At 34.7% G+C, this 25667-nt stretch overlaps 1 protein-coding gene across 1 annotated transcript in view; it reads left to right on the forward strand.

Annotated features, from left to right (window-relative positions):
- Positions 1-866: 866 nt before the first annotated feature.
- Positions 867-25667, forward strand: part of HDAC2 (histone deacetylase 2) — a 30003-nt gene continuing 5202 nt past the window's right edge. Inside the window, exons 1-11 of the mRNA XM_011364860.2 lie at positions 867-1245; positions 12802-12914; positions 14017-14134; positions 15750-15824; positions 16294-16432; positions 18408-18549; positions 21449-21541; positions 21619-21727; positions 24380-24520; positions 24762-24870; positions 25517-25662. Of these exons, the coding sequence (XP_011363162.2) occupies positions 1194-1245; positions 12802-12914; positions 14017-14134; positions 15750-15824; positions 16294-16432; positions 18408-18549; positions 21449-21541; positions 21619-21727; positions 24380-24520; positions 24762-24870; positions 25517-25662 (1237 nt within the window). The 5' untranslated portion in view covers positions 867-1193. The remainder of the gene's footprint in view (positions 1246-12801; positions 12915-14016; positions 14135-15749; positions 15825-16293; positions 16433-18407; positions 18550-21448; positions 21542-21618; positions 21728-24379; positions 24521-24761; positions 24871-25516; positions 25663-25667) is intronic.

The following is a 25667-nucleotide window of genomic DNA, read 5'->3' on the forward strand; positions in this document are numbered from 1 at the left end:
TAGATGCTTGATAAAATGCTGACTAGTTGAACAGGGACACAGGTATTCCTCCAATCTTTTCTCCTAGCTTTCTGCCCGTCTTTCAGTGTCCTGCTAGCAGCAGCAGTATAGTAGAGTAGGTAGGGTGTGTGAATTTTGGAGAAAGACTGAATTCAAACCCCAGACGATCAACAGTTGAGAGGACCATGTTCCTCAATACCCATTTACAAAGAAGGAATAGAAATAAGTCCCAGAGTTGTCAGAAGTCTCAAATGAGTCAGGTTATCTGTTATAAATAGTTATCAATGAAATATACTATAAGTGCAAATGCTGAGATCCAAGCCTAACACATAAATTTGTTCCATAAATGCTCATTCAAATCTACGTAGTAAATACACTGCACTCCTTAACAGATCCCTTAACAGGTCAGAACCTCCGAGCGATTAATGGTAAAAGAAAAAAATTACGTTAAAGAATAAATAAACGGAGAAACCAAGCGATCCCGCACAGAAGGTCCGTAGGCTACTGACTGCCAGGTTAGTGGATGCCGGAAGGGGTGCCAAAGTGGTCTCTCCGCTCCCGGCTTGTGGCACGTGGTAGGCTCGGGCGGGAGCTTAGAGACAGTGGGGGAGGGGAGCGGCAGAGGACGACGCGGAGGGGTCTGGGCGGCCGAAGCTTTGGTTGGGAGGCACCGACTGCGCAGGCTCGGGATAGGCGCAACCACTGTGCGGAGATCTGAAGGGGGAAGCGTTCACCGGCTCCGAGATCCTCTCATCTACTTGAGCGAAAGCTTGCCCTGTTCTCATTTTACGACTGTATTTGTTCCCCCCTCTGAAAGTCGTTCATCATTGGAAAGCCTCTTAACCTAAGACTGAAAGGGCCTCCTTCTCTAGTTGTGTACCCTCCTCCTCCGTGGAAGCCACAGTGGACGCGTCCCACCTCCCCTCAGCCTCCAGAGGTGGTTTGGCCGCCCCCTCCCTCTCCCCAGTGTCGCGAGTTGGCGCCGCTGCCTTCCCCCGCTCCGCGCTCTAGGCCCCTCGGCCGGGCGATCCGAGCCTTCCCGGCATCCCCTCCTCTCCTCCCTCCGGCCTGCGCTTCCCCGCGGGACCGCCACCCCCACCGTCGCCGCAGCCCTTCGCTCTCCGCGGAGCCGCGGGGGCAGCAGCAGGAGGAGGAGGAGCCGGAGTCCAGAGGCGGCGGTGGCCGGGGATCCCATGGCGTACAGTCAGGGTGGCGGCAAGAAGAAAGTCTGCTACTACTATGATGGTGAGGGGCCAAGGAGAGTGGGCGGGCAGGGCTCGGGCGCCAGGCCCGGAGCCGCGCTGGGCTCTGAAGCCCCCGTTGCGAGTGGGCGCCGGTGTTGAGGGGTGGGAAGGAGGAGGGACCGATGTTTGGCCGCATCTTAACCCATTCTCGCCCCGCCGCCGCCAGCAGGAGCCCCTCCACAGTTAGCGGCCCCCCGGAGACTCTGCGGCGGGAGCCAGGTGGGTGCCCCACTTTTCCCTCCTGCCTGCCCCAATCCGGCAGTGCAGTGCTCCGCCTGTGGGACAGCGCCGGCCTACCCCGGCTTTGTGGTGGTTGCAAAGGGGACGGCCCTCGCTGGCATCTCTCCGCCCGCCACTCGTGGGAGCAGAGGTTTGGGGGTGCTTCGCACCCACCTCTGGCGCCCACCCTTTCCCCCCAGATCGAAACAGCTACCCCGGCCCAGACTCCACACAAAGCCCGGCGGGCGCGAGAGCTCCGCCCCTCTAGTCCTCTTCGCTCCCCCCCATCCGCGCTGGTTCCCCTCCCCTTCGTCTCTGGCTGGTCGGAGCTTCTCCTTTCTCCGCCTCCAGCCTCACCCCGGACCCCTTGACCCCGGTCGGTGCGGCAGAGTAGGTGGGGGCCCACGTTAGGCTGGGGTCGCACACTGCTGTTTTGCGTGGGCTCCATCCCTCTCCTTTGTTCGCCGAGTTCTTTGAGCGCCACTTTCTCAACATGCAAATGAAAAGGCTTCACTTCCTCAATAAAAATTATGGTTTTGGAGCTTGAGGCATTTAGTCTTCGCGGGAAATATGACAGTGGTAGGGAATGGTGGAGCTGTTTCTGCTTTTGTTGTGTAGATCAGACTCGATGGGTCCTATCTTGCCTCTGTGAGAAGTGGTTACCACCCACTTCTTTGTTGCTCTTTGTTCGATCAGGAAATACCACCCTGCTTTGGAGATTTAGGAGAGTATGGGCATCTTGCTTGTGAAAGCTGTTTCTAGGTGGTGGGAGTCCTGGTGTAGGAAAACTTTGAGTAGTACAGAAGTACTAAATAATCAAGTGAGGTTGAGCTCACGGTGCATACCTAAGTTATAATAAAAGTCAGATTTTAATTTTCGGGATTCTTCTAATTTGGACTTTAAGCAGTAACATTAAGTCTCTGAATCCTGTTTCCTAAGCTAGCCTAAATTATACTAAATGGAGAAGTAACCTGTTTACAGTTATCACAAAGACGTTAAAATGATAAATCGTTCCTGGTAGGTCACTCTCCAGAGAAGGAATTCTAAAATTTAACAAGGAAGCTAGGCTTAACGACCTGAAAGCCCTGATTTGTCTGAAGCAGGACAAACTTTGGAAGCTGTTTCCTACATCGGTGTAGTATAAAAGCACAACATCTTAGATGTGGAAAGAACTTAGAGGACTGGGTCAGAATAAATCTTGATTTTTTAAAAATGGCCATACTGTGTCGCTTTAATTTGCAAGGATCAATGTATTAATGCCTGTTTATATAAAATAACCACCTGTGTCATTTGCGGAAAAATCTAACATCTTAGAGAAGAAATCTAAATTGTCTGATACTTAGTAGCTAGGGCTAACAAGTAACGGTCATGTTTCAAAAAGATTTTTTGAGAGAACTCCATATATGTGTAATACAGATTGGTCTGTAATTATGCCATCATGGAGGAGTAGAGATGAGATTACATTTTAATTTTAACATCGATTATTAAAGTTTCTTAAAATTCATTCTTTAAGATTTCATGCATATTTTGGGTCACTGGCAAAACCATGGCCTTGCATACCCTGATCATATTGGAAAGCAAGTAACCATGAGTGTAAATTAATTTTTAAAACTATTGTTCCAAAGATTTAAAGATTTGTTCTTGTCAGAACCTGGGGTAAAGGAAAAAGGCTTAATAAATTAAAAAGGTTGGAGAAACCGGTGTTAGTTGCTGTTGACAGTGATAGGCTCTGATAAAGTAAGCTCTTTGAAACTTCTCACCTGGCTTGAAGTGTAGAACCAAGAGGCACACTTAAGTAGTAGTTTTATGAACCAGCTGTTGGTTCCTGGACCTATTTATGATGAGCCTTTGTTGAGAGAACAGGAGCAAGCACTGGTCCCAAGGGCAGGATGCAGGATGATAGGTACAGTGGAAGATTGGATATTTAACTCTTGTGATTGTGACTTAATTTGTACTTTATTATAGACCATTCAGCTGCTTTTACCTGATGGCCAGCAACAGGTATATAACTGAATATTTGGAAATTTATGGTTAGGTTTTGTGTCTTTGGTGTGTAGTTCTTCCTTGGCTCAGTTTTAGAATGGAATTTGTAGTTGCTTTCATTTGGAACATTCTTTGAGCTGGGGGAGTAATATTTCGCAGAGTTTATTAAATCGGATAGGTATCTTTATGCCGATTATTAGTATGTGATAGTATCCTAAGCTCTGCAGTTAATTCCAAAAGCTTGCTTTTTTTTTAACCAGAAAAATTCAATTTTGTCAGCTTATGTGTAAAGGTAGCAGAAATGGTTTCCTTTTTTTTAATTGCGAAGAAAGGATGCAAGTAAAGCAGTTTTTGCACCAAAGAATTCTATGACTTGAAGGTACACTCCATGGATTGGATTGGAAATGGATAGTATCAGTAGTAATAGGGCCTGAATAATTTACTAGTTTTAATTTGTTTTAATTTATTGTTAAAGGAAGTAGCTAATTAAAAAATTTGTTGATAAGGAAGTAGAAAGAAGAAAGATAAAAAGAAATGGAGTAGCAAATTCTATAATCATAGGAATCCTACCTTTAGACTTAACTGGAAAGACCATTAGGCATATTCTTGGTGACACAGAAGATGTCTAGCTAGTAAAAGGGACCTCAAAAAACATGTATTTTTCTCTGTACACTTTATATTCTGCTGGTTCCAAGTGAACCTCCAGGCATTGATGAATGAGGTATCCTTAAACCTTTGAGGAAAAGTAAGAGTTCTTATTGCTCTTACTGTAGTTATTGACTCATGCCTCCAAAGTTTCCAAAAACATATTTCTAAAACTTGTCATCTTGTATATATTGCAAGATTACCAATAATCTGTAAAATGAAAAAGCTAGTGACTGAAATTCCTCCTGGCTTTAAAATGATGTGATTTCTGTACTTAAATGTAATTAGAAAACCAGGTTGAGGTAGACCATGATTACAATACTCAACATTTTTAATATTTTATCTAAAAATGTTAACTATTCTTTGTTTTGAATTAAACTTGAAACCATTCACATTTAGTGCCTCTTTCACCATGTATAAAATATAGTAAGATTGTATTTGCAGTTGACCTTTGAACGACATGGGCTTGAACTGCAAGAGTTCAACTTACAGGCGGATTTTTTTTTCAATGAATATACAGTTGGCACTCCACTTCCCAGGTTCCACATACATGGATTCAAAGGACAAACTGTATGCAGTGTTCTGCACCATTTTATATAAGGGACTTGAGCATCTGGGGATTTTGGTATCCACAGGAAGCTGTGGTATAGAGGGGATGTCCTGGAACCAATTCCCTGAAGATACTGAGGGAAGTTTGAGGGGAGTCAAGTTATATGTGGATTTTCAACTGTGTGGAGGTTGGTGTTCTTAACCCCTGCATTGTTCAAGGGCCAACTGTATGTACAGTTTATACAATTATGGGCATTTGCTTGTGAAAGCTGTTTCTAGGTGGTGGGAGTCCTGGTGTAGGAAAACTTTGAGTAGTACAGAAGTACTAAATAATCAAGTGAGGTTGAGCTCACGGTGCATACCTAAGTTATAATAAAAGTCAGATTTTAATTTTCGGGATTCTTCTAATTTGGACTTTGAGCAGTAACATTAAGTCTCTGAATCCTGTTTCCTAAGCTAGCCTAAATTATACTAAATGAAGAAGTAACCTGTTTACAGGTATCACAAAGACGTTAAAATGATAAATAGTTCCTGGTAGGTCACTCTCCAGAGAAGGAATTCTAAAATTTAACAAAGAAGCTAGGCTTAACGACCTGAAAGCCCTGATTTGTCTGAAGCAGGACAAACTTTGGAAGCTGTTTCCTACATCGGTGTAGTATAAAGCACAACATCTTAGATGTGGAAAGAACTTAGAGGACTGGGTCAGAATAAATCTTGATTTTTTAAAAATGGCCATACTGTGTCGCTTTAATTTGCAAGGATCAATGTATTAATGCCTGTTTATATAAAATAACCACCTGTGTCATTTGCGGAAAAATTTAACATCTTAGAGAAGAAATCTAAATTGTCTGATACTTAGTAGCTAGGGCTAACAAGTAACGGTCATGTTTTAAAAAGATTTTTTGAGAGAACTCCATATATGTGTAATACAGATTGGTCTGTAATTATGCCATCATGGAGAAGTAGAGATGAGATTACATTTTAATTTTAACATCGATTATTAAAGTTTCTTAAAATTCATTCTTTAAGATTTCATGCATATTTTGGGTCACTGGCAAAACCATGGCCTTGCATACCCTGATCATATTGGAAAGCAAGTAACCATGAGTGTAAATTAATTTTTAAAACTATTGTTCCAAAGATTTAAAGATTTGTTCTTGTCAGAACCTGGGGTAAAGGAAAAAGGCTTAATAAATTAAAAAGGTTGGAGAAACCGGTGTTAGTTGCTGTTGACAGTGATACTTCTCACCTGGCTTGAAGTGTAGAACCAAGAGGCACACTTAAGTAGTAGTTTTATGAACCAGCTGTTGGTTGCTGGACCTATTTATGATGAGCCTTTGTTGAGAGAACAGGAGCAAGCACTGGTCCCAAGGGCAGGATGCAGGATGATAGGTACAGTGGAAGATTGGATATTTAACTCTTGTGATTGTGACTTAATTTGTACTTTATTATAGACCATTCAGCTGCTTTTACCTGATGGCCAGCAACAGGTATATAACTGAATATTTGGAAATTTATGGTTAGGTTTTGTGTCTTTGGTGTGTAGTTCTTCCTTGGCTCATTTTTAGGATGGAATTTGTAGTTGCTTTCATTTGGAACATTCTTTGAGTTGGGGGAGTAATATTTCGCAGAGTTTATTAAATCGGATAGGTATCTTTATGCCGATTATTAGTATGTGATAGTATCCTAAGCTCTGCAGTTAATTCCAAAAGCTTGCTTTTTTTTTAACCAGAAAAATTCAATTTTGTCAGCTTATGTGTAAAGGTAGCAGAAATGGTTTCTTTTTTTTTAATTGCGAAGAAAGGATGCAAGTAAAGCAGTTTTTGCACCAAAGAATCCTATGACTTGAAGGTACACTCCATGGATTGGATTGGAAATGGATAGTATCAGTAGTAATAGGGCCTGAATAATTTACTAGTTTTAATTTGTTTTAATTTATTGTTAAAGGAAGTAGCTAATTAAAAAATTTGTTGATAAGGAAGTAGAAAGAAGAAAGAGAAAAAGAAATGGAGTAGCAAATTCTATAATCATAGGAATCCTACCTTTAGACTTAACTGGAAAGACCATTAGGCATATTCTTGGTGACACAGAAGATGTCTAGCTAGTAAAAGGGACCTCAAAAAACATGTATTTTTCTCTGTACACTTTATATTCTGCTGGTTCCAAGTGAACCTCCAGGCATTGATGAATGAGGTATCCTTAAACCTTTGAGGAAAAGTAAGAGTTCTTATTGCTCTTACTGTAGTTATTGACTCATGCCTCCAAAGTTTCCAAAAACATATTTCTAAAACTTGTCATCTTGTATATATTGCAAGATTACCAATAATCTGTAAAATGAAAAAGCTAGTGACTGAAATCCCTCCTGGCTTTAAAATGATGTGATTTCTGTACTTAAATGTAATTAGAAAACCAGGTTGAGGTAGACCATGATTACAATACTCAACATTTTTAATATTTTATCTAAAAATGTTAACTATTCTTTGTTTTGAATTAAACTTGAAACCATTCACATTTAGTGCCTCTTTCACCATGTATAAAATATAGTAAGATTGTATTTGCAGTTGACCTTTGAACGACATGGGCTTGAACTGCAAGAGTTCAACTTACAGGCGGATTTTTTTTTCAATGAATATACAGTTGGCACTCCACTTCCCAGGTTCCACATACATGGATTCAAAGGACAAACTGTATGCAGTGTTCTGCACCATTTTATATAAGGGACTTGAGCATCTGGGGATTTTGGTATCCACAGGAAGCTGTGGTATAGAGGGGATGTCCTGGAACCAATTCCCTGAAGATACTGAGGGAAGTTTGAGGGGAGTCAAGTTATATGTGGATTTTCAACTGTGTGGAGGTTGGTGTTCTTAACCCCTGCATTGTTCAAGGGCCAACTGTATATACAGTTTATACAATTACTTATACATATATTGTTCAGTACTCAATTTTTTACTCCTATGATAGAGTGCATTGAAATATTTGGAGACAAGTGGTTCAGGGAAAAGCACTTAGCAGTATACAGAGATAGAATATCAAAGTTACCAAGATCATGCCTTCCAGTATGCTCCTAGTTTACTCAGGCAAATTTTAAGAATTCTACTTGGCAGCCAACTATTGACAAATTTTCTTAGATTTTTGTTTATAGCATTGGTGCCAATTTCTTTTACTAGATACAGATAGCCTTCAATACAGCTGCTTGGATTCTTAGCTGTAGTATAAATCTTTATCATCCATAAAATAAGTAATCATTTCTTTGAGGGTAAATCAGTGCTGAATGAATTACAGCAGCAGTTCATAAATACCAATAGTCTTCAATACATATATTATTTAAACATAGTAAAATATTATTTAAACATAGTAAACCATAACTCTTAAAATTAGACTGAGATTTTTCTATACGTGGGTCTTCATCTCCCAGATATTTTTTACCACTCACTTGCTTCGAATTTTTATCTTATCAAAGAGGCTTTCCCACTATTACCTTAATCCCCATTATGCTTTTCTTACTATCACTTGTACCACGTAACTTTTGTCTTCCCCCCAGGATGTAAGCTTCATGAGGTCAGAGTCTGTTTTTCTTATGCCTATATCTCCACCATCTAAATTTTTAAAAATCACAAGTCTTTTGAATTGTTGATAAGTGATTAATACTTTATATTTTTATAGATAGAGCATTTTTATATAACATTCTCTAATTCTTAACAACCACTGAGTTGCATACAGGTAGGATAAGTGGCATTTTGTCTGTTTTACAATGAAAATAGATTTATATCCCTGTTCTCATCCACTCCTTATCCTTTTCCACATTGACTAGTTTTAATGTCCATGGAGAGGTCAATACCTGGTACCCCCTACCACCACCATTTGATGACACAGGAGTGGATCTGTTTTCACTGCTACAATAAGAAAATTTTCCTATGCTACCAAAAGGAAGTATTAGTAATTATTTCTTCCCTTTAACAAAATCTATAAATGCTTTCGTTGACAAATCCTTAAAGGAAGCAGTTGAAATTGGGGAAGAGGTAGCAATAGTAATAGTTTTGAAACATTTAAAGTTCAATTACAAGGATGTTTGTACCAGCTATAAGTCTCACTACCCTCTGTTTCAATAGCAGTAGGCCTGTACTCATTCATTAAGTTAGTTTTGGGTTCAGAACTATCAAATGGGCATAAAGTCCCTACTGTGTGCCAGGTAGACAAAAGATTTTCAGTCTTAAGAAGGAAATAAAAGACTATGTTAGATAGGAAAAGAGGACTCTTTTGTAGGATAATTAGACAGGGTAAGTAAGGCCTGAAGGAAGAGAATGGGTCAACCATAAAAGAATTTTTCTGCATAAGACATTGCAAACTGCACCATCCAGGCAGTTAGAAAGAACCTGGTGCACTTAACGGAAAGGAATGCAAGAGGAAGGCAAGGGGGAACCACCGAGTGCCAGGCTGCATAGTAAAGGGCCAGACCACACAAGACTGGGAAGAGATTCGGAAAGCTATTGAAGATTTTTAAGTAGAGAGATTCTTGGAAATAGAGAAAGGATGAAAAAGAGTGGTAGAATTGTAAGATTGAGAGCAAGAATTAAATGCATGTTGGTTCACATAAAATGTAATGATTACAGCTAATAGACATGGACACATTTAAGGGAGGTTTTAGTAGTAAAAGCAATAAAACTTATTGATGGATTACAAATAGAGTGGGAGCTAGGTGATGGTAGTACAGAATAAAGGATAACTGAAGTGTCTGGATTGGGCACTTTAGTGACTCATTCCTAAGAGATGAGGATTTAGGGCAGCACTCATCTTCACAGATTTAGCCAAGCACCCAGAACGGTGCCTGGCACATGGTAGGCTCTTGATTTGTTAAATGAATGAATGGATTTGAGAAACCTTGATATTTGAAGGTCAGTGGAATGGGTATGGGTAAGAGTAGAATTCAGGAAAGTGGTACTGTAGAAATCAAGACTCCCACTGTTTTAAGGAGGAGGAGTATGTTAAAGCTGCAAGTGGACTGTAGTCTGTGGAAGACAGAATAATACAGTAGCTTTCTTTATTTATTCCTGAATCATTTTTAGTCAGTTTATCTTTAGGGATAAAAGTACATTTCATAATTCTGAAATCCAAAATGATCTGACAAATTGAGAAAAAAAATTTATAACTCCTTGGGAATCAGAAGCTTAACCTGAATTACTGTTTATGAGCTTTACTCCACTTACTGTGAATATTCACACATTTTTGCTGCAGAAATATAAAGTTTGATTATAAAATGTTGCTCAGACTCTAGGACATCATAGATGTATTATATTACATTTATAAAATCTGAAAAAAAAAATCTGAGATAACATCTGGTTGCAAGGACTTTGGATAAGAGATTGTAGACCTTAGTAGCCGCTTCCAGTCTTATAGCTTGTTGAAGAGTGAGCATTTTCTAAAATTTTGCAGGTAACTAATTCTTTATGGTAATTTCTTCACATTGACAAAGTTTGTAGTGTTCCGGAAGCCACCTTGACTACTTTTTCTGGATACTTACTTTGTTGGTAAAGTAGTTTTTAATATTTCGATGAAAACCAGATAACATTTAAAGTGTCCAAATTGCATTATTTACCATTTAAATGAGATGAGTGAAAATCTATAGGTCATAAAACTAAAAGACATATTATCTTTATTAAAAAGTGGATGTCTATAAAGCAGCCATCTAGAGAATTTTAAGATATGAGATTTAAGCAGGAAAAAGTTGGAGATGGTTCCTTTATACCCCCTTACCTTTTGGAAGAATTCTTGATAAATCAAATAGCAATTATCTGTTGCTTGGCTGCCCTTTTGGACCTGTGCCACTTAGATAGTGTGCATATTCTTGGTGGGAGTAGGGCCGCTAAATTGTAGCAGAGAAACTAGTTTAAAGCTTTGTATATTAATAATTCGAGGACCCTGTTGGTGAAAAGATTACTATGATGGATTAGATAGGTAGTTTCTTACGTTCATTTTCTTTAAATTAATACAGACCCCTAAGCATTTATTAAAATACTGAATTCCGCGTATGTCCTTATCAGTACCCCCTACCATTTCTTTCTAGTGACTGTAAGTGCCATTGCTATTAAGTAACTGTTAAGAAGACCAACCTAAGTTTGAATCTAGCTCCTCTACTTGCTAGCTCTGTAATTTAGCAATATTACCTAATTTATTTGCATCTCGGCCTTCTTCACTCATTGTAAAATAGTAACAATAATAATTTCCACACGATGGGATTGTTGAAAAGATTAACAGATAATACATGCATGTGTTATGTATTATTAGGAGACACTACTCCTAGTAAGCGCTCAGTAAATGCTAATTACTGCCATCATTTTTTTAAAACACTTGAGAAATTGCAACTCTACCATCTCTTCTGTAGAGATTATTGGGGTCTTTCCCATTATTAGATTATTGGTGGCTTTTCATTAGAGTCTCAGTATGTCCATAACTATAGTATATGATCTGAAGATATGGTAGATATTAGAGACATTTCATCTTGGTAATTCTTACACAGAAGTAGGTGGAAGTTGGTAATTCTTACACAGAAGTAGGTGGAAGGTAATTCTTACACAGAAGTAGGTGTGAAGACTAGAGTTTCTTTGGTGGTGATGACAACTTAGAAATACCTTCCCTGCATTAAATTAACTTGATACATGATGCTTTGTAATTCTAGTGGGCTTTACATATTTAAGAATTCTTTGAGACCAGGCTGCTTTCAAGAAACTGCCACCATTTATCGAAGAGCTTTATAATAAAAAATCCTTGCATGAAAGGTTGTTTGTTTCCTGCATTTATTGCCTCTGAATTGTGATAAATGCAGAGGAATGTCATATATCCCCATAGCCTTGCTTTACTAATCTGTGTTGTCTTAGCTTTGTTGTTGGCACCAAAATTAAGAAAAGTGGCTTTCCTTATGACCGTATATGTATGAATTATTTTCAGAAGAGAGCTTGTGTTGAAAATGAAAAGTTAAGTAGAGGTGTGATACCAACAAAATTAAGTAGTAATATTATTAGACATAGGTATATTATAAAAGTGAACATTCATCCTGGATTATTATCAAATATATGGAAGAGAAAAACAAAAGTTTTTGAGTTCTCTAAACAAACAAACTAAACAAACAAACAAAAGGTATATAAGCAGGATTTTGAAAAAGTTTTGATCCTGAAAGTGAGTAAATGGCATTCTTTATCTCTAGCTCTTATTTTATAAACTCATGTTGAAATGATTGACTTCAAGTCACTAAAGTCAGCTTGGCTGTCTTAACTAAATTTTGGAATTGCTTTTTAAAAACTATAATTAGTACTAAAAGTAATTAATAATTCAGTGAAGGCTATCGTAAAAAATCGTGCTACATTAGAAAAATAATAAATATTTAAGGAGCTTCCTTGACACTTTATTACAGAAACACCAGAGTTTTACCTGAGAGTATTACTTTTATTGAAATTTGGTAGGTAAAAATATGTGATTTTGGTGTTTATTTTAAAATAAATCTCATGCATAAATTTTAAGATATTATGGTATAAGATGTTATAAAAAGATAGGCTAGGAATTGTAACTTCAGTGATGAAGAATGAGACAAAATACCCTTATTTCCTTGAAAAATCATGAGCAAAACATATTTAGGATCCAAATTTCAGTTGCCAAAATTTCCCTTTAGATTGTGATATGGTTATAGTATGTTTTAAGCCCACTGAATACAACTATAGAGGATTTCTGGGATCCCAGTGAATCATCCAAGAAGTAATATTTGCTGTAAAATTTTAAACAAACCAGTGAAACTCAGATTTTACCTTAAGCATCTGGATGTGTCAGCAAATACTAAAAGCGGGTATTCTTTTAAGGAACAAAAACTACGTTTGTGAGTAAAGTATTTTATTTGGGCTAATCCTAATAAGAAATTTTGATAAACTGTAAATCAGAAAAGCTTTCTTGCCTTAATCTATAAATAAACAATGTATTAATGGAATTATTGGCATATAAAAGTGTGTATAAAAATATCTTGGTTTCCTAATACAGTTTGAAAGTTGCAAAATCTAAACTCATTAATATTTAAAAGCTTATTTAGGTGGTAAATGCCTTAGTGGTAAACATACATAAATTTACTAGTTTATGAAGATTCTCTCTTGTCTGTATTCATTTTGTCTCTCTTCTATTTTAGGTGATATTGGAAATTATTATTATGGACAGGGTCATCCTATGAAACCTCATAGAATCCGCATGACCCACAACTTGCTGCTAAATTACGGCTTATATAGAAAAATGGAAATATATGTGAGTATACCTTTTGGAGAATATACTAAGCACTGATTTTTTTTTTTTAATTAATTCTTTGAAAATTTATTATTCTTCTTGATGGAGGGCCATTAACAGATAAAAAGGTCTGAAAGAAAAGGGAAGCACTTTTTGTTTTGTCCTTCAGAGGAAACTGAATGTGGGAGCTGTAGCCTCTTTACCCTCTTGCTTCTGCCGTTTTATTTAACGTTTCCCCTAGGCCATATTTTTACATTTCTGGAGAACGATTCTATTTAGCATTTCTGGATAACGATTCTATTTAGCAATACTTTTGTTAATAATAATTTCTGAGTGTTATGCTGTCAAAGAGTTGATTTGGGACTGTTACAAAAGAATTATAAACATTTATTGGCATATGGAAGGAACACTGTGGTGGTGGACAAGCAGAGTACAAAACAACATAAGATACAACTGCCTTAAATGTTTTTGTAGATAAAGGTGGAAGTATATATAAACAGATATAAGACAGACACAATTTTACCTTTTTGGAAAGAAAAGAAAGACTTGAAGCAGTTAACAGTGTTGGGACATATATCTGAATTTTGCCGGGGGAGGGGGGGATGTAAACCTTTAGAGAAAAGGAGAAGTCGTATAAGACTTTTAATCAAAAAGCCCTGTTTGTCATAAATGAAATTGAGCTCTTTGGAACAAGGATGATTAGGTTAGGCAAAGGAAAAGGAAGAGATTATGAACAAAGACATATAATAGAAAATGAGTCTCATTCTAGGAGGTCATTGAAATCCATGGATATAGAGAAGAAAGTTTATAATGGAAAAAAAATTCTGAATATGGATTTGACTTTATAGGGTTGAGCCATTTCTACTATAATAAAAGGAGCGATTCATTCTTAGTTGATTTTAGACCTGTCTGATACTTTTAAAGGAATATGAATTAGCTTTGGAATTGATTATTGTTTCCCAAAACACATATGTGTAAATTTGGATTAGCTTTGGAATTATTTCATTCTGAAAGACCCTAATTCTGTTGAGAGGATTGTTAAGGGAAATTGTATACTTCGTGTTTGATAACTCTGATATAACCAGTTGAATTCCACAGTTCTGACCTTTATTTTTCTTCACAGAGGCCCCATAAAGCCACTGCTGAAGAAATGACAAAATATCACAGTGATGAGTACATCAAATTTCTACGTTCAATAAGACCAGATAACATGTCTGAGTATAGTAAGCAGATGCAGAGATGTACGTTTCTATGTTAAATATATATTAATATTAATAAGTATAAATGGATGTTTTTAGAAGCTTACAGTTAGAGTTATCCAAATCTAGGTGTATTTCCTGATCTAAAATAGTTTTAATTATTTATTGACTTGAAAAGTCATTGTAAAAATACCGAAGCTACTTTTTAAAAACAACCTGTCTGTTGGTCTTCCAAACTTCCAAGGGGCTGTTTGAATATTCCCCTGCTCTTTATTTTGGTCCCATGTTAACTTTGGAATAATGGATATTAGTAGGGAGACCTCACGCCCTTGCTTTAAAAAAAAAAAGAAAATGATTATACTTTGATTGGCCATGTCTTCTGTTTGTGTACTTTAAACTGGACTGTAGTACATATACTCTGTTACTATCCTTTGTTGTGATATTAATGAAGCTCTTTATTTTCTTCTACATGTTTTCTGTTATAGATAAAAAGTATCTTATTACAGACTAGTTGGTTTGAAAGTAGAATGTAAAATGTCATCCTAAAATGATTGGAACAGTATCTTTTAAAGCCTCATACTGGATTTCATTCTCATCATTATTTTTATTGATGAACTTCAGTGATGATTTTTTTTTTAAAAAGTTTCAATAATAGTAAATTAAATGTAGTTGCTAGAATTCTCATTCATAGAATTTCATATACATTTCATTTTATTCAAAAAATTGATAATATAAAATAGATATTATTTATGTCTTTTTTCAGTGGACATTCAGGCTTAGATTAAGAAGTCATGGGTAGCCCGAGGGCAAATGAGTTAACAAGATGGATTTGACACTTACATAATACTGAATCGTATTAAGATTGTAAATGCATCTGAGCTGTAAGAAACTAAAATATTCATAGCGTTAATAAATTAGGGGTATATAAAGCTATTTTAAAATATGACCCTTATTTTTAAAGGGGTTATAATTTAAGGGTAGGGAAAGACTAAGAATGGGTTATAAGTATACATCTATTTCCTTTTCATTCTCTCAGTACTCAGGAACTAAATATGTCATATTGTGTCATATATCTGTATATCTTGTTTCCTTGTGCCATAGTGCCCCTTCCTCCTATATATCTTGGCTGTTGTGAACCTAGTTTAATTCTTACTATCTTTTGAGATCAAGGTTAACCATGGGCATAGGCAACCAGCTGTTGTATCTTTTAGAACTTACTAAAATACTTTCCAAGGTTATGGATGTTCTGTGTACTTAAGGAGTTTTTTTGTTTGTTTGTTTTTTTAAGTCATAAAGCAATTGAAATTAATTAAACTTAAAAAATTAAAAAATATCATATATTTGAGAAACGCCTAGAAAATTTAAGTCCATGTTTTAATAAAAGCAAATATCTTATATTTTGATAGCTATTGGTTTCTTATTAATAGAGCAGAGATAGTTCACAAATAATAATGGTGAAATGTTTTTTCACATGACATTTTACCTTGGATAAAATGATAAATTATATTTTTAAATTGCAAATGCTAGATTACTACTATGATGTATATGTTTTATGGCTACATCAAACAAAATAAAGTACTTGTAAGAAATATTTTTTTATAAGGAAAAGCTTTTACTAATTCACAGAATGGATTGACATTAAATCCATCTTTCACAGTTAATGTTGGAGAAGATTGTCCAGTGTTTGATGGACTCTTTGAGTTTTGTCAGCTCTCAACTGGTGGCTCAGTTGGTAAGTGTCCTGATTCAATCAGACTTAAGAAGGTGATTTAAATTTAAAATTGGTCTGTGTCCTTTAAATTTATGTTTAAAACAAAAGTTTCAGTGGTGGTAGATTTTGATAACAAAGTAGTATGTTTATAGTAGAGTACAATTGTCATTAACCCCCCCTCATGCTTTATGATCATTATATTTGAACTTTTTTTACTTTTTAGTTGTTTACTTCCATTGCATTTTCACTTAGAGACTTTTTTTCCTCTCATCTAGCTATCATTGTATATATTCTTATTTAATCTGATCACAACTATAGGAAAATATTTAAGGAAAAACTGTTATTAGAGCCCTAGACAGTGATCTTTCTCTTTTATAATTTTAAACTCTTTGTCTTACACATGGCATGCTCTTTCCTGTCGGGCTTTTGTCTAGTTACACTAATTTTTAAAGTTAAACATTTTCAGAGTCTTTCCAATCTTGTTTCTTAGCTGGGGCTGTCAAGTTAAACAGACAACAGACTGATATGGCTGTTAACTGGGCTGGAGGATTACATCATGCTAAGAAATCCGAAGCATCAGGATTCTGTTATGTTAATGATATTGTGCTTGCCATCCTTGAATTACTAAAGTAAGTTAATTTGTATTGATATTTTTCCTGTGAAAAAGCATTTTAATTAAAACAACAAAAACCTATGTCTTTTTAATCAAGTAAACAGTAGGTTGAAAATAGTTAATGGTGAATCTTCAGTGGATTCATTACAAATCATAATAGGAAATTCAACCAATCCTTGGACCATTAAGAATGAGAACTGCACATAAAATGTCTAAAACTGCCATTAGATGCTCTTTTAAAAATATTAGAAATAGTTTGGCAATTTAGATTTGAGTTACAGTTTCAACTAATGGAATTTTATGTTCTAACATTTTGTAAATTTTAACTTTTGAAGGCAAATATTTGAAACATGTCAAAGGAAATTTGGTTTTGGTTACCTGTTGAATTAAATGAAGATTACTGCCTAGCTTCCAGGTAGAATGGGGCTCTTTGTTCTCTAAAAAGGGATATTATTATCTCTAAGTTGCTGAAAGAATTAGTTTTAAAGTTATCCTTGACTCCAGCTTGAGAGAGATCTGTAGAGGTACTTGTGAATTTGGAGTTACAAAGTTAGATATTTTTTACTACCATCAGCTGTTACATCTTAGCAGATTTCACTTCAGATTGTAGTGAATTAGTGTTTTCTCACTTTTGCCTGTAGTTATTCCATGCATACTATTTAGAGGGGCTGATTTTTCAGTCACGTAAAATTTTGATTGACTCCTGAAATGAACAACTGGGCTGTTTCAGTTGAATAATCAAGAGCTAACAAGGAAAATCACTTGTTTTTAATTCACTATTGATGTTAGTTCTTGTGTCTTCATCTAACAGCAATTCTTGCCCACGTGCTAATAGTCTTAAAACAAGTTTAGTTTAATTTCTCTGGACACATTTCTTCAACTGGTGCAGTCAAATGTGGTTTAATTGACTGTTGGTTTAACAGCTTATCGCCTTCTCAGAAACTTTTTGCTCACAGCTTTATTTTTATAAAGAAATTCTGCTATGATGAGACATTCTGTTTATTTTCTAAGGTTTCTGAATGTTGCTTTCTTAGGATTTGAGAGTATTTTATGAGTGTTGAGTCTGGTAATGTCAGTTTATATTGTATTCTTTTAACAGTTGTGGTATCATTATAAAATAAATAACTGTACTCTGCCATCTAATTCAGTAATAATCTCCATTTCACTGTGTCTTAAAAGGGTGACATTTAAAGCTCTTTTTCCTTTTGTTTTGACAAGGTTATGCACTGGTAATAAGATGTCATGGTTTATGATACATGTGACTTTTAAAATGCATTTGAGTTATAACTGCATTACTGTGATTTGTAATGCTCCAAGCAGCACTATGAAGTGATAAGAGTACCACATGTGGTTTCTGTCTCGACACCTCAGCACTGAAATTGAAGCACAAAAGAAGCCGTAGACAGTTTGTAAACAAATGAGCATGGCCATGTTTCAATAATACTTTATCTTTTGGACATAGAAATTTTAATTTCACTTAATCATCACATATCACAAGATATTCTTCTTTAGATTTTTTTTTGCAGTCATTTAAAAATGTAAAAACTATTCTTATCTCAAAGGCTATACAAGAAGAGACTATTGGCCATATTTAGTCTATAGACCATAGATTCCCGAACCCTATTTTATAATATTGAAGATTTACTAGAGAGATGTTTTAAAATAACAGTCTTAAATATGGCATAATCTTCTGTTGTTAATATATAGAAACACATACTATGTTTTTAAAGCACATTGAATAGGACATATTTCACAGAAAGAGTAAGTGAATTTTCTCCCCTCCCTTTAGATTGGACCTAAAGGGAGGATTTAAAGGTCTGAGCCTCAAACTGTAAATTCAGATGTTTGAATGGTCTCTTAGATTAGAAGTAAAGTAAGAAAGGAGAGTTAGATGCAAGCACTCATAAATAAGGTTCCTGAATCTGTGGTGGTTCATCTCATCTTAAAACCTTTAAAAAGCTTATTTACTGCCTTTTTTTTTTTTTCCCCAGATATCATCAGAGAGTCTTATATATTGATATCGATATCCATCATGGTGATGGTGTTGAAGAAGCTTTTTATACAACAGATCGTGTAATGACTGTATCATTCCATAAGTATGGGGAATACTTCCCTGGAACAGGAGACTTGAGGGTAATACTGAATTCTGTCTGAATAAATATGAGATTAACCTAGGAGGCTAGTAACCATGTACCCCGAACTAGTATTTTTCCTGAGTCATTAATTTGGAGCTTCTATGCAGAATTGAGTCATTTTATAACATGTGCTTGAATTCACTTTTGTTGACTATAAGCAAAAGTTTAATGAGAAATTATATAACTTTCTTTTGCTCGGCTATTTTCTTTAGTTGAATAAATATTTTTGAAAATCCACAAAGCATGTTCAGTTTGAACCTTCAGAACCTACTTGCTGGTAGCATACGTTGGTATTGACTAGAAAGATTGGTGGATTAAAATAATTGACAAAGTCTTTTTCAGATTCTTGCGCTGCCCTCCTTTTACAATTGGTCTTGATTTAATAGGTCTAAGTTTTAATCTCCTTTTTTTCTTAGGCTTATGATATTTGTAGTAGGTACCTTTTGAAGAGAGAAAGAATACCATAGCTTATCCCTGCCTGCCTATTACATTAATTAAGTGCCTTTATTTCTATTTCTGTTATCTTTTTCCGTTTGATGCTTTGTATTTTATAAATGTAAACAGCACTGGTCAAATCCTGTTTCTACAAATTTCTTGAAGTTTTTTTGCTTCACTAGAGGGAATTTTTTGTTTTTGTTTTGAACAAAGCACATGCATATTGAAGTTTAGAAATTTAAATGGCTGTTTTTAATTTAGCTTGGATTATATTAGAGATTTCTCTTAGCATGGCATTCAATATTAGTTCTAAGCTATTTTGCTAAGATTATTTTTCAAATCTGTAGTATGTTGTATAGTTTATTTAGCAACCAAAAGTTTAGTGGCCTTATTTTTCAGATGCGACATTTCTTTATTTGACCATAAGGTGATCCTCTTCCAATAATAGTTATGACAGCGAAATCGTTATTTATAAATGAGTAGGAGGTCAGTTGTTTAATTTATTTCAGTTTAAATTATGTGGCTTTTAAAATTGCAAATTTATATTTTCAGGTCATTTCCAGTTAGCTTCTTCGATGTCTTTCCCCACGCGGTATTATCTTAAATACTGATGGTTCTCAAAGTATGGTCATTAAATTAGTAAAGTCATCATCAGCCTGGAACTTGTTAGAAGCACATATTCTCAGGCCCATAAACTCTGAGTTATTCTGCACCCTGAAGTTCAAGAACTACAGCTTTAAACCAGTAGAATTCATTTGTCTGTAATCATTGTACCCCAGTGAAAATTAATCAAAAGCTTTCCCAGCTGTAAGCATAAGAAAGGATTGTTGTATAATCCTGATTAATCTTAGAAATATCAATGGAAGTCTCTCGATTTCTGATAGTATTCTTATGATTGTTTGAAGTTGTTGGAAAATATTGGAGAACACGTGTTTTAAAAAGATTGGAGAATGACTCAACATCTCTTCCTCACTAAGATTTTATACTACTATATGAAATGTCATCTTAATTTTTTTTCCTTTTTTCCTATCTATATGATATTATATAGATATTGCCTAATTTTGGAAGGAAATTATTATATGTGTAGTCGTATCTGAACTTTTGTGAAATTTGTGTATATGTTTGGATACTTTTCCTTTTCTACCTGGCAATTCATTCTAAATCAGAAAAGAAGGCTGCTCTGAACTTAGACCATTGTTAAAACGCTGCTTGCATGTATTAAGTAGTCTAGGTGGAAGGGAAAAAAAGCTATGATAAGGTAGCAGTTGTGGAGTAAGAAATGAAAGGGATAAAGCTTGGTCCAATAAGGGCAGCAACTTTGAGTTGCCAGCATAGAGTGGTAAAAGTGTGTATCAACTTTCTGTTCTTAGTGTCAGTGTGTATTCCAACTTTGTTTTTAGTTTATCCAGATTTATGTAGTTTGTATTTAGTTATATATAAAAACTTAGGTTACTTTAAGAAAAATTGTGAGGTATAATTCCACTTGCTTTTTTTAAATCAAAAATCAAGTTATAATAATTCTAATATTGAAAGGTAAGCTGTGCTGTCTAAAAAATTAATTCAAGCTAGGATTCCATGAGGGAAAAGGGAAGAGTTTGTACAAGCATTAATAATCTTAAAGATTCATATTTATTGAGACATTGTAATTTAAAACACATAAGCATCAGTTACCCCTAATCCTTTGGTGTTGTAATCAAAGCACTCTTTGTAGAAACGTCTGTCCCATCTCTTCTAGGAATATATACATATACATGTGTGTATCCTGAGTGAGTGATGAGTGTGTGTGTGTGTGTGTGTGTGTGTGTGTGTGTGTGTGTGTGTGTGTCTGTCTGTCTGTCTGTCTGTCTGTCTGGAATCCAGCCCTCAACTTCTCTCCTTTGCTACTTTTGGGAGGTGTAGTACATGCCTAGAGTGGTACTTACTCAACAAGTAGGAACAAAATTTATTTCAAGCCCATTTAAAGAACAGGTTACAGTGCTTTAGTCTGAAGCTTTAAAAGAACTTACTAGAATTAAATGAACTTTTAATAAGTTCAAGAAAGTCTTGGCTTTTCTTTCAGTACAAGTAAACTCATGCCATATTGTAAGCCACAAGAAGGACTCTGCATTACAGAGACAATTGTCTAGGAGTCTTTGGCTCAGAATATGTTTCCTACAACTTTACTCTTAAAATTGTCTTTTATATTCTGCTTATGATGAATTTCTTGGGTTATGTAATGTTTAACTTCATATTACCTTTAATTGTTTATTAAAATAATCATTACAGATTAATTGGAACTATTTCTTTTCAGCTTTGTAAATAGTCCATATATGTTAAAATATGCACTGATTCTGTATTTCTTTCTCAACTTACATGGTAAACTCAAAATTGGTTCTTGTTACCTGGTCTTTTAATCTTTTAAAAATATTTTAACAAATATGTCATGAAATATTCTCTAAGATCTATTTAACTCTGTATTTTAGGATATTGGTGCAGGAAAAGGCAAATACTACGCTGTCAATTTTCCTATGAGAGATGGTATAGATGATGAGTCTTATGGGCAGATATTTAAGCCTGTAAGTATTAATATTTTTTAAATCAATAAATTCTAAAATGTTCTTTGAGATAATAACATTTGTTATCTTATACATAGATTATCTCAAAAGTGATGGAGATGTATCAACCTAGTGCTGTAGTGTTACAGTGTGGTGCAGACTCACTCTCTGGTGATAGACTTGGTTGCTTTAATCTGACAGTCAAAGGTAAGCAATTTTAAAGAGTGCTATTCTCAGAAAACCATGTATATATGTATTTGGAATTGACATGTATTAACTACAATTAATCTTGTTTTGGTAAGGTCTTGTTTGTTTTGTCAAGTTTACATATACATTCATACGTGATTAGTTTTATAAGGCTTGTCACATTCCCAACAAGGGCAACTATTTTCATTGTTTGGTTGATTTTTTTAAGTGTGTTTATCTTCCCCAAATAACGTACTAACTTTGTTACTTTTAATTTTTCATTTTGGCCTTGTATATTCACTTCCCATTGTGAAAGAAGAGGAATTTAGCTCTCTTTCACCAGTTTATCTCCAATGCATGCGTACACTCTAATACCTCCATTTTTACAATTTAAATCTGATGTCTGTCCCAGAATTTCGTATGTGATATTCAGTCTTTATAGCATCATGAACAACATTAAAGTACGTTTCAGCTTACCCAGTGTGTTGTATAACTTGTTCTTCCTGTCTAAGTTTTCCATTTACCTAGTTTTCTCTTTATGTATTTCTAAAGAACCAGTGTCTCTATAGCTTCGTTATGTTCAGGTACATCCAGTAATCTGTCTGTTTTACCTTATTGAAAACCAGACTTCTGACTTGGTCCTGTTTGGATGAGTACCCTCTATCGACCTTCTAGAACATAGAGCTTACTCTGCTTCTCTGTTGTATTGGCTTCTCAATTGCCGTTTCCTGTGTCTTTTTCTTAATTTTGTCTCTTTTGGTAAAGCACATTTTCAAGTAGCTTCCTGAGAAAATGAGTGTGAGAGATTGAGTGCTGCACTGAATACTTAAATTTGATAAATGTTGAAATAAACATAAGCTAGAAGCCCAGACCAAAGTAAAAAATCACCACTATGAAATGAACTAGGGGATAAAAATAAATTTAAAATTATATTTAATAAGTTCTTAAAAATGTATTATATGTGGATCAGTAGTGATTTATCATGAATATTGTACATGATTTTTGGAGTTGTTTTCCTTGTAATTTTTAGGTAGCACGTTGATCTGCTTTGAATTATCCCATAGACATAAAGAATGCTCCAATAGAACTTTTTCCAGAAAGACTGTTGGCCTACATAGAATTAAATAACTAAATATAGATATTAAAGGCTATTTTATTTAATGTTATAATTACTACTATATTAAGACAGCATTAGAATTATGGTATAATTTTATTATTCCGCTTTTATTAAGTTGAACTATATGAAATTAATTGCCTCTTTTAATAGCTCGACAATGGCCAAATAGCAGTTTCATATTGTTGAATTACATATGTTGATAATCATCAATTTCCTCCTATGATAATAAATCTTAATTATATTTTGACTGATAGAATTTCAGTTATATAAAACATAAGGATATTTGTAATTTCAAATCTTAAACTTGATTGTAAGCTTTCTCCACTGCCATGTTCTTGTCAGATCTCTCTGGTCTGTTGAAGTCAGTTACCTCTTGTTCATTTCCTTCCTGCCCTCATTTATATTGTTACTGCTGTGTTCTATCTTATTCTTCATTTTTATAGATTTTAGCCTTTTAAAAAATCCCCATGTAGTCATTTTTATTAGGTTTTGAGATGTAGGAAAAGTAAATTTGTTTAACCAACTGTCTTAGAAGTCTGTAAGTTAACTTCTTGTTTTGCTTTTAAAAACTCCTAAATGGTTTTTTTCTATAAGAAAGTCACGTTCTTCTTGTAGCATTAATAAAAATTGGGTCGTGAATCATACAGTGCAACTATTGAACAATAAATGAAAATACGATATACAATTACATTTAAAAAATCACTATTAAAAATTAACTCAGAGGGAATTGGAAAGAAATATTAAAAATAACTGGATGATGGAGTTTTAGGTATTTTTTTCTTTGTACTTTTTGAGTTTTCCAAATATTCTTTAACAAGCATGGATTTTTTTTCTATAATTTCTTTTCTTTCTTTAAAGATTGACTTATGTGCCTGAATGATAACATTCTAAGAAGTAACTGGTAACTTGTAATTTTTTATTGAGTTATGAAATTTAGCCAAAGCAAAACTACTTTTTATATTAGGTTTACTTTGTATTCAAATTTCTACATGTAGAAATTCGTCAAAGTTGTTTTTAATAGTAATAGATACTGATTTTATAATCTAAGAAAGTTATTCGTAATATCATTACCTAAAGATAACCTGTAGTTAAACTTTGTCACGTAGTTTTCCATGCTATTTCTGTACATGTCTATAGGGACAGGCAGTGACAAAAAATTGATTTAGATTATGCATAATTTTACATTGTTACCTTCCCCCCATGAAACTTCATTTGAACATAACATCTTCATATAACATCTTTCTAGCTAATAAAAATGTGTTATATTAATATTTCATTCTTAATATAGTTGTATATTTGTCTTTTCTATCAGGGACACTTGGCTGATGAAATCGCTGGTTATCTCTTACCTGTGTTTTGTATATCATTGTGTGAAAGATATTTTATAAAAAGTTTTAGACTAGAAATTTCTTGAAATTTTTACATATTATTTGGTTTTAAAATATTTAGAAAGCCATTTTAGTTGAGTAAAATTTTGTTTGTGTTTATTTTTTAAAAATTTATTTTCAAACTGTTACAATGCAGACTTATTATTACCCAAATCACCTTTGTCTTAGGTCATGCTAAATGTGTAGAAGTTGTAAAAACTTTCAATTTACCATTGCTGATGCTTGGAGGAGGTGGATACACAATCCGTAATGTTGCTCGATGTTGGACATATGAGACTGCAGTTGCCCTTGATTGTGAGATTCCCAATGGTAAGTGTTTTTATTATGATCTCTTTTTTTGGATAAGTCGTCATTATGTAGAAATAGATGGATCGATGATTACAATCCAAAACCATGTAAATAGGAGAACAGTCAATTAATGAATTCACTGTGTGTTCACTTTTAAACATTTTCTTTAGAAATATTTCTCACTTGAATCTGGATTTTGGGGCATGGATTTGTGTGAAAACTGAACTTTTAATATGTAACTTTATTTCATTGTTTTTAACAGAATTGCCATATAATGATTACTTTGAGTATTTTGGACCAGACTTCAAATTGCATATTAGTCCTTCAAACATGACAAACCAGAACACTCCAGAATACATGGAAAAGATAAAGTAAGATATCATTGAATTGACTTGATAAACATTTCATCTTAATACAGCTTTAGGAACCTTTAGAAGGCCAAGTTCACTAGGTCATTTTAGCCCTGTACATAAGATATTTCCTTTGTCTTTTTCAAAAGCATTGAAACCTTAAGAGTATTGATTTTTTTAAGACTATAGAAAATACATGGGCTTTATGGCTCAAAAATATTAACATTTTCTATCAGTTAAATTCAGTTTTTAAATTGCAGGGGGCACTATAAATTTTACACTTCGTTGTTTTACATGAAAGTGAAATGTATTTTCATTAAAACTTTTTAATAAAGCTTTGTCTCCAAGAACGAAGTGCTTAGAGAGACAGTGTAGTACACAGACCTGAGTTTCTGCCATCTCTCTACCACACACTAGCTTTGTGACATTTGGCAAGTTAATTTGCCTTTCTGCTTATATTTCTTTATCAATGAAATGGTACCTACATTGTAAAGTTTGAGGATTAAATGAGTTAATAATTTGTAAAGTAATAGTGCTCAGTACATTTTACTTTAATTCATAGGTTAAACTAGATAAAGGAAATTTTTTGCCTAACGCTTCCCCTTATATTTAAAAGGAACTTGAAAGAAAATGAGTTTTGTCTAATAACTTTGCATATGTCATTTAGACAGCGTTTATTTGAAAATTTACGCATGTTACCTCATGCACCTGGTGTCCAAATGCAAGCTATTCCAGAAGATGCTGTTCATGAAGATAGTGGAGATGAAGACGGAGAAGATCCAGACAAGAGAATTTCTAGTAAGATAGTGTCTTGATGT

Source organism: Pteropus vampyrus, unplaced genomic scaffold, assembly GCF_000151845.1.
Source record: "Pteropus vampyrus isolate Shadow unplaced genomic scaffold, Pvam_2.0 Scaffold101, whole genome shotgun sequence".
Lineage (NCBI taxonomy): Eukaryota > Metazoa > Chordata > Mammalia > Chiroptera > Pteropodidae > Pteropus > Pteropus vampyrus.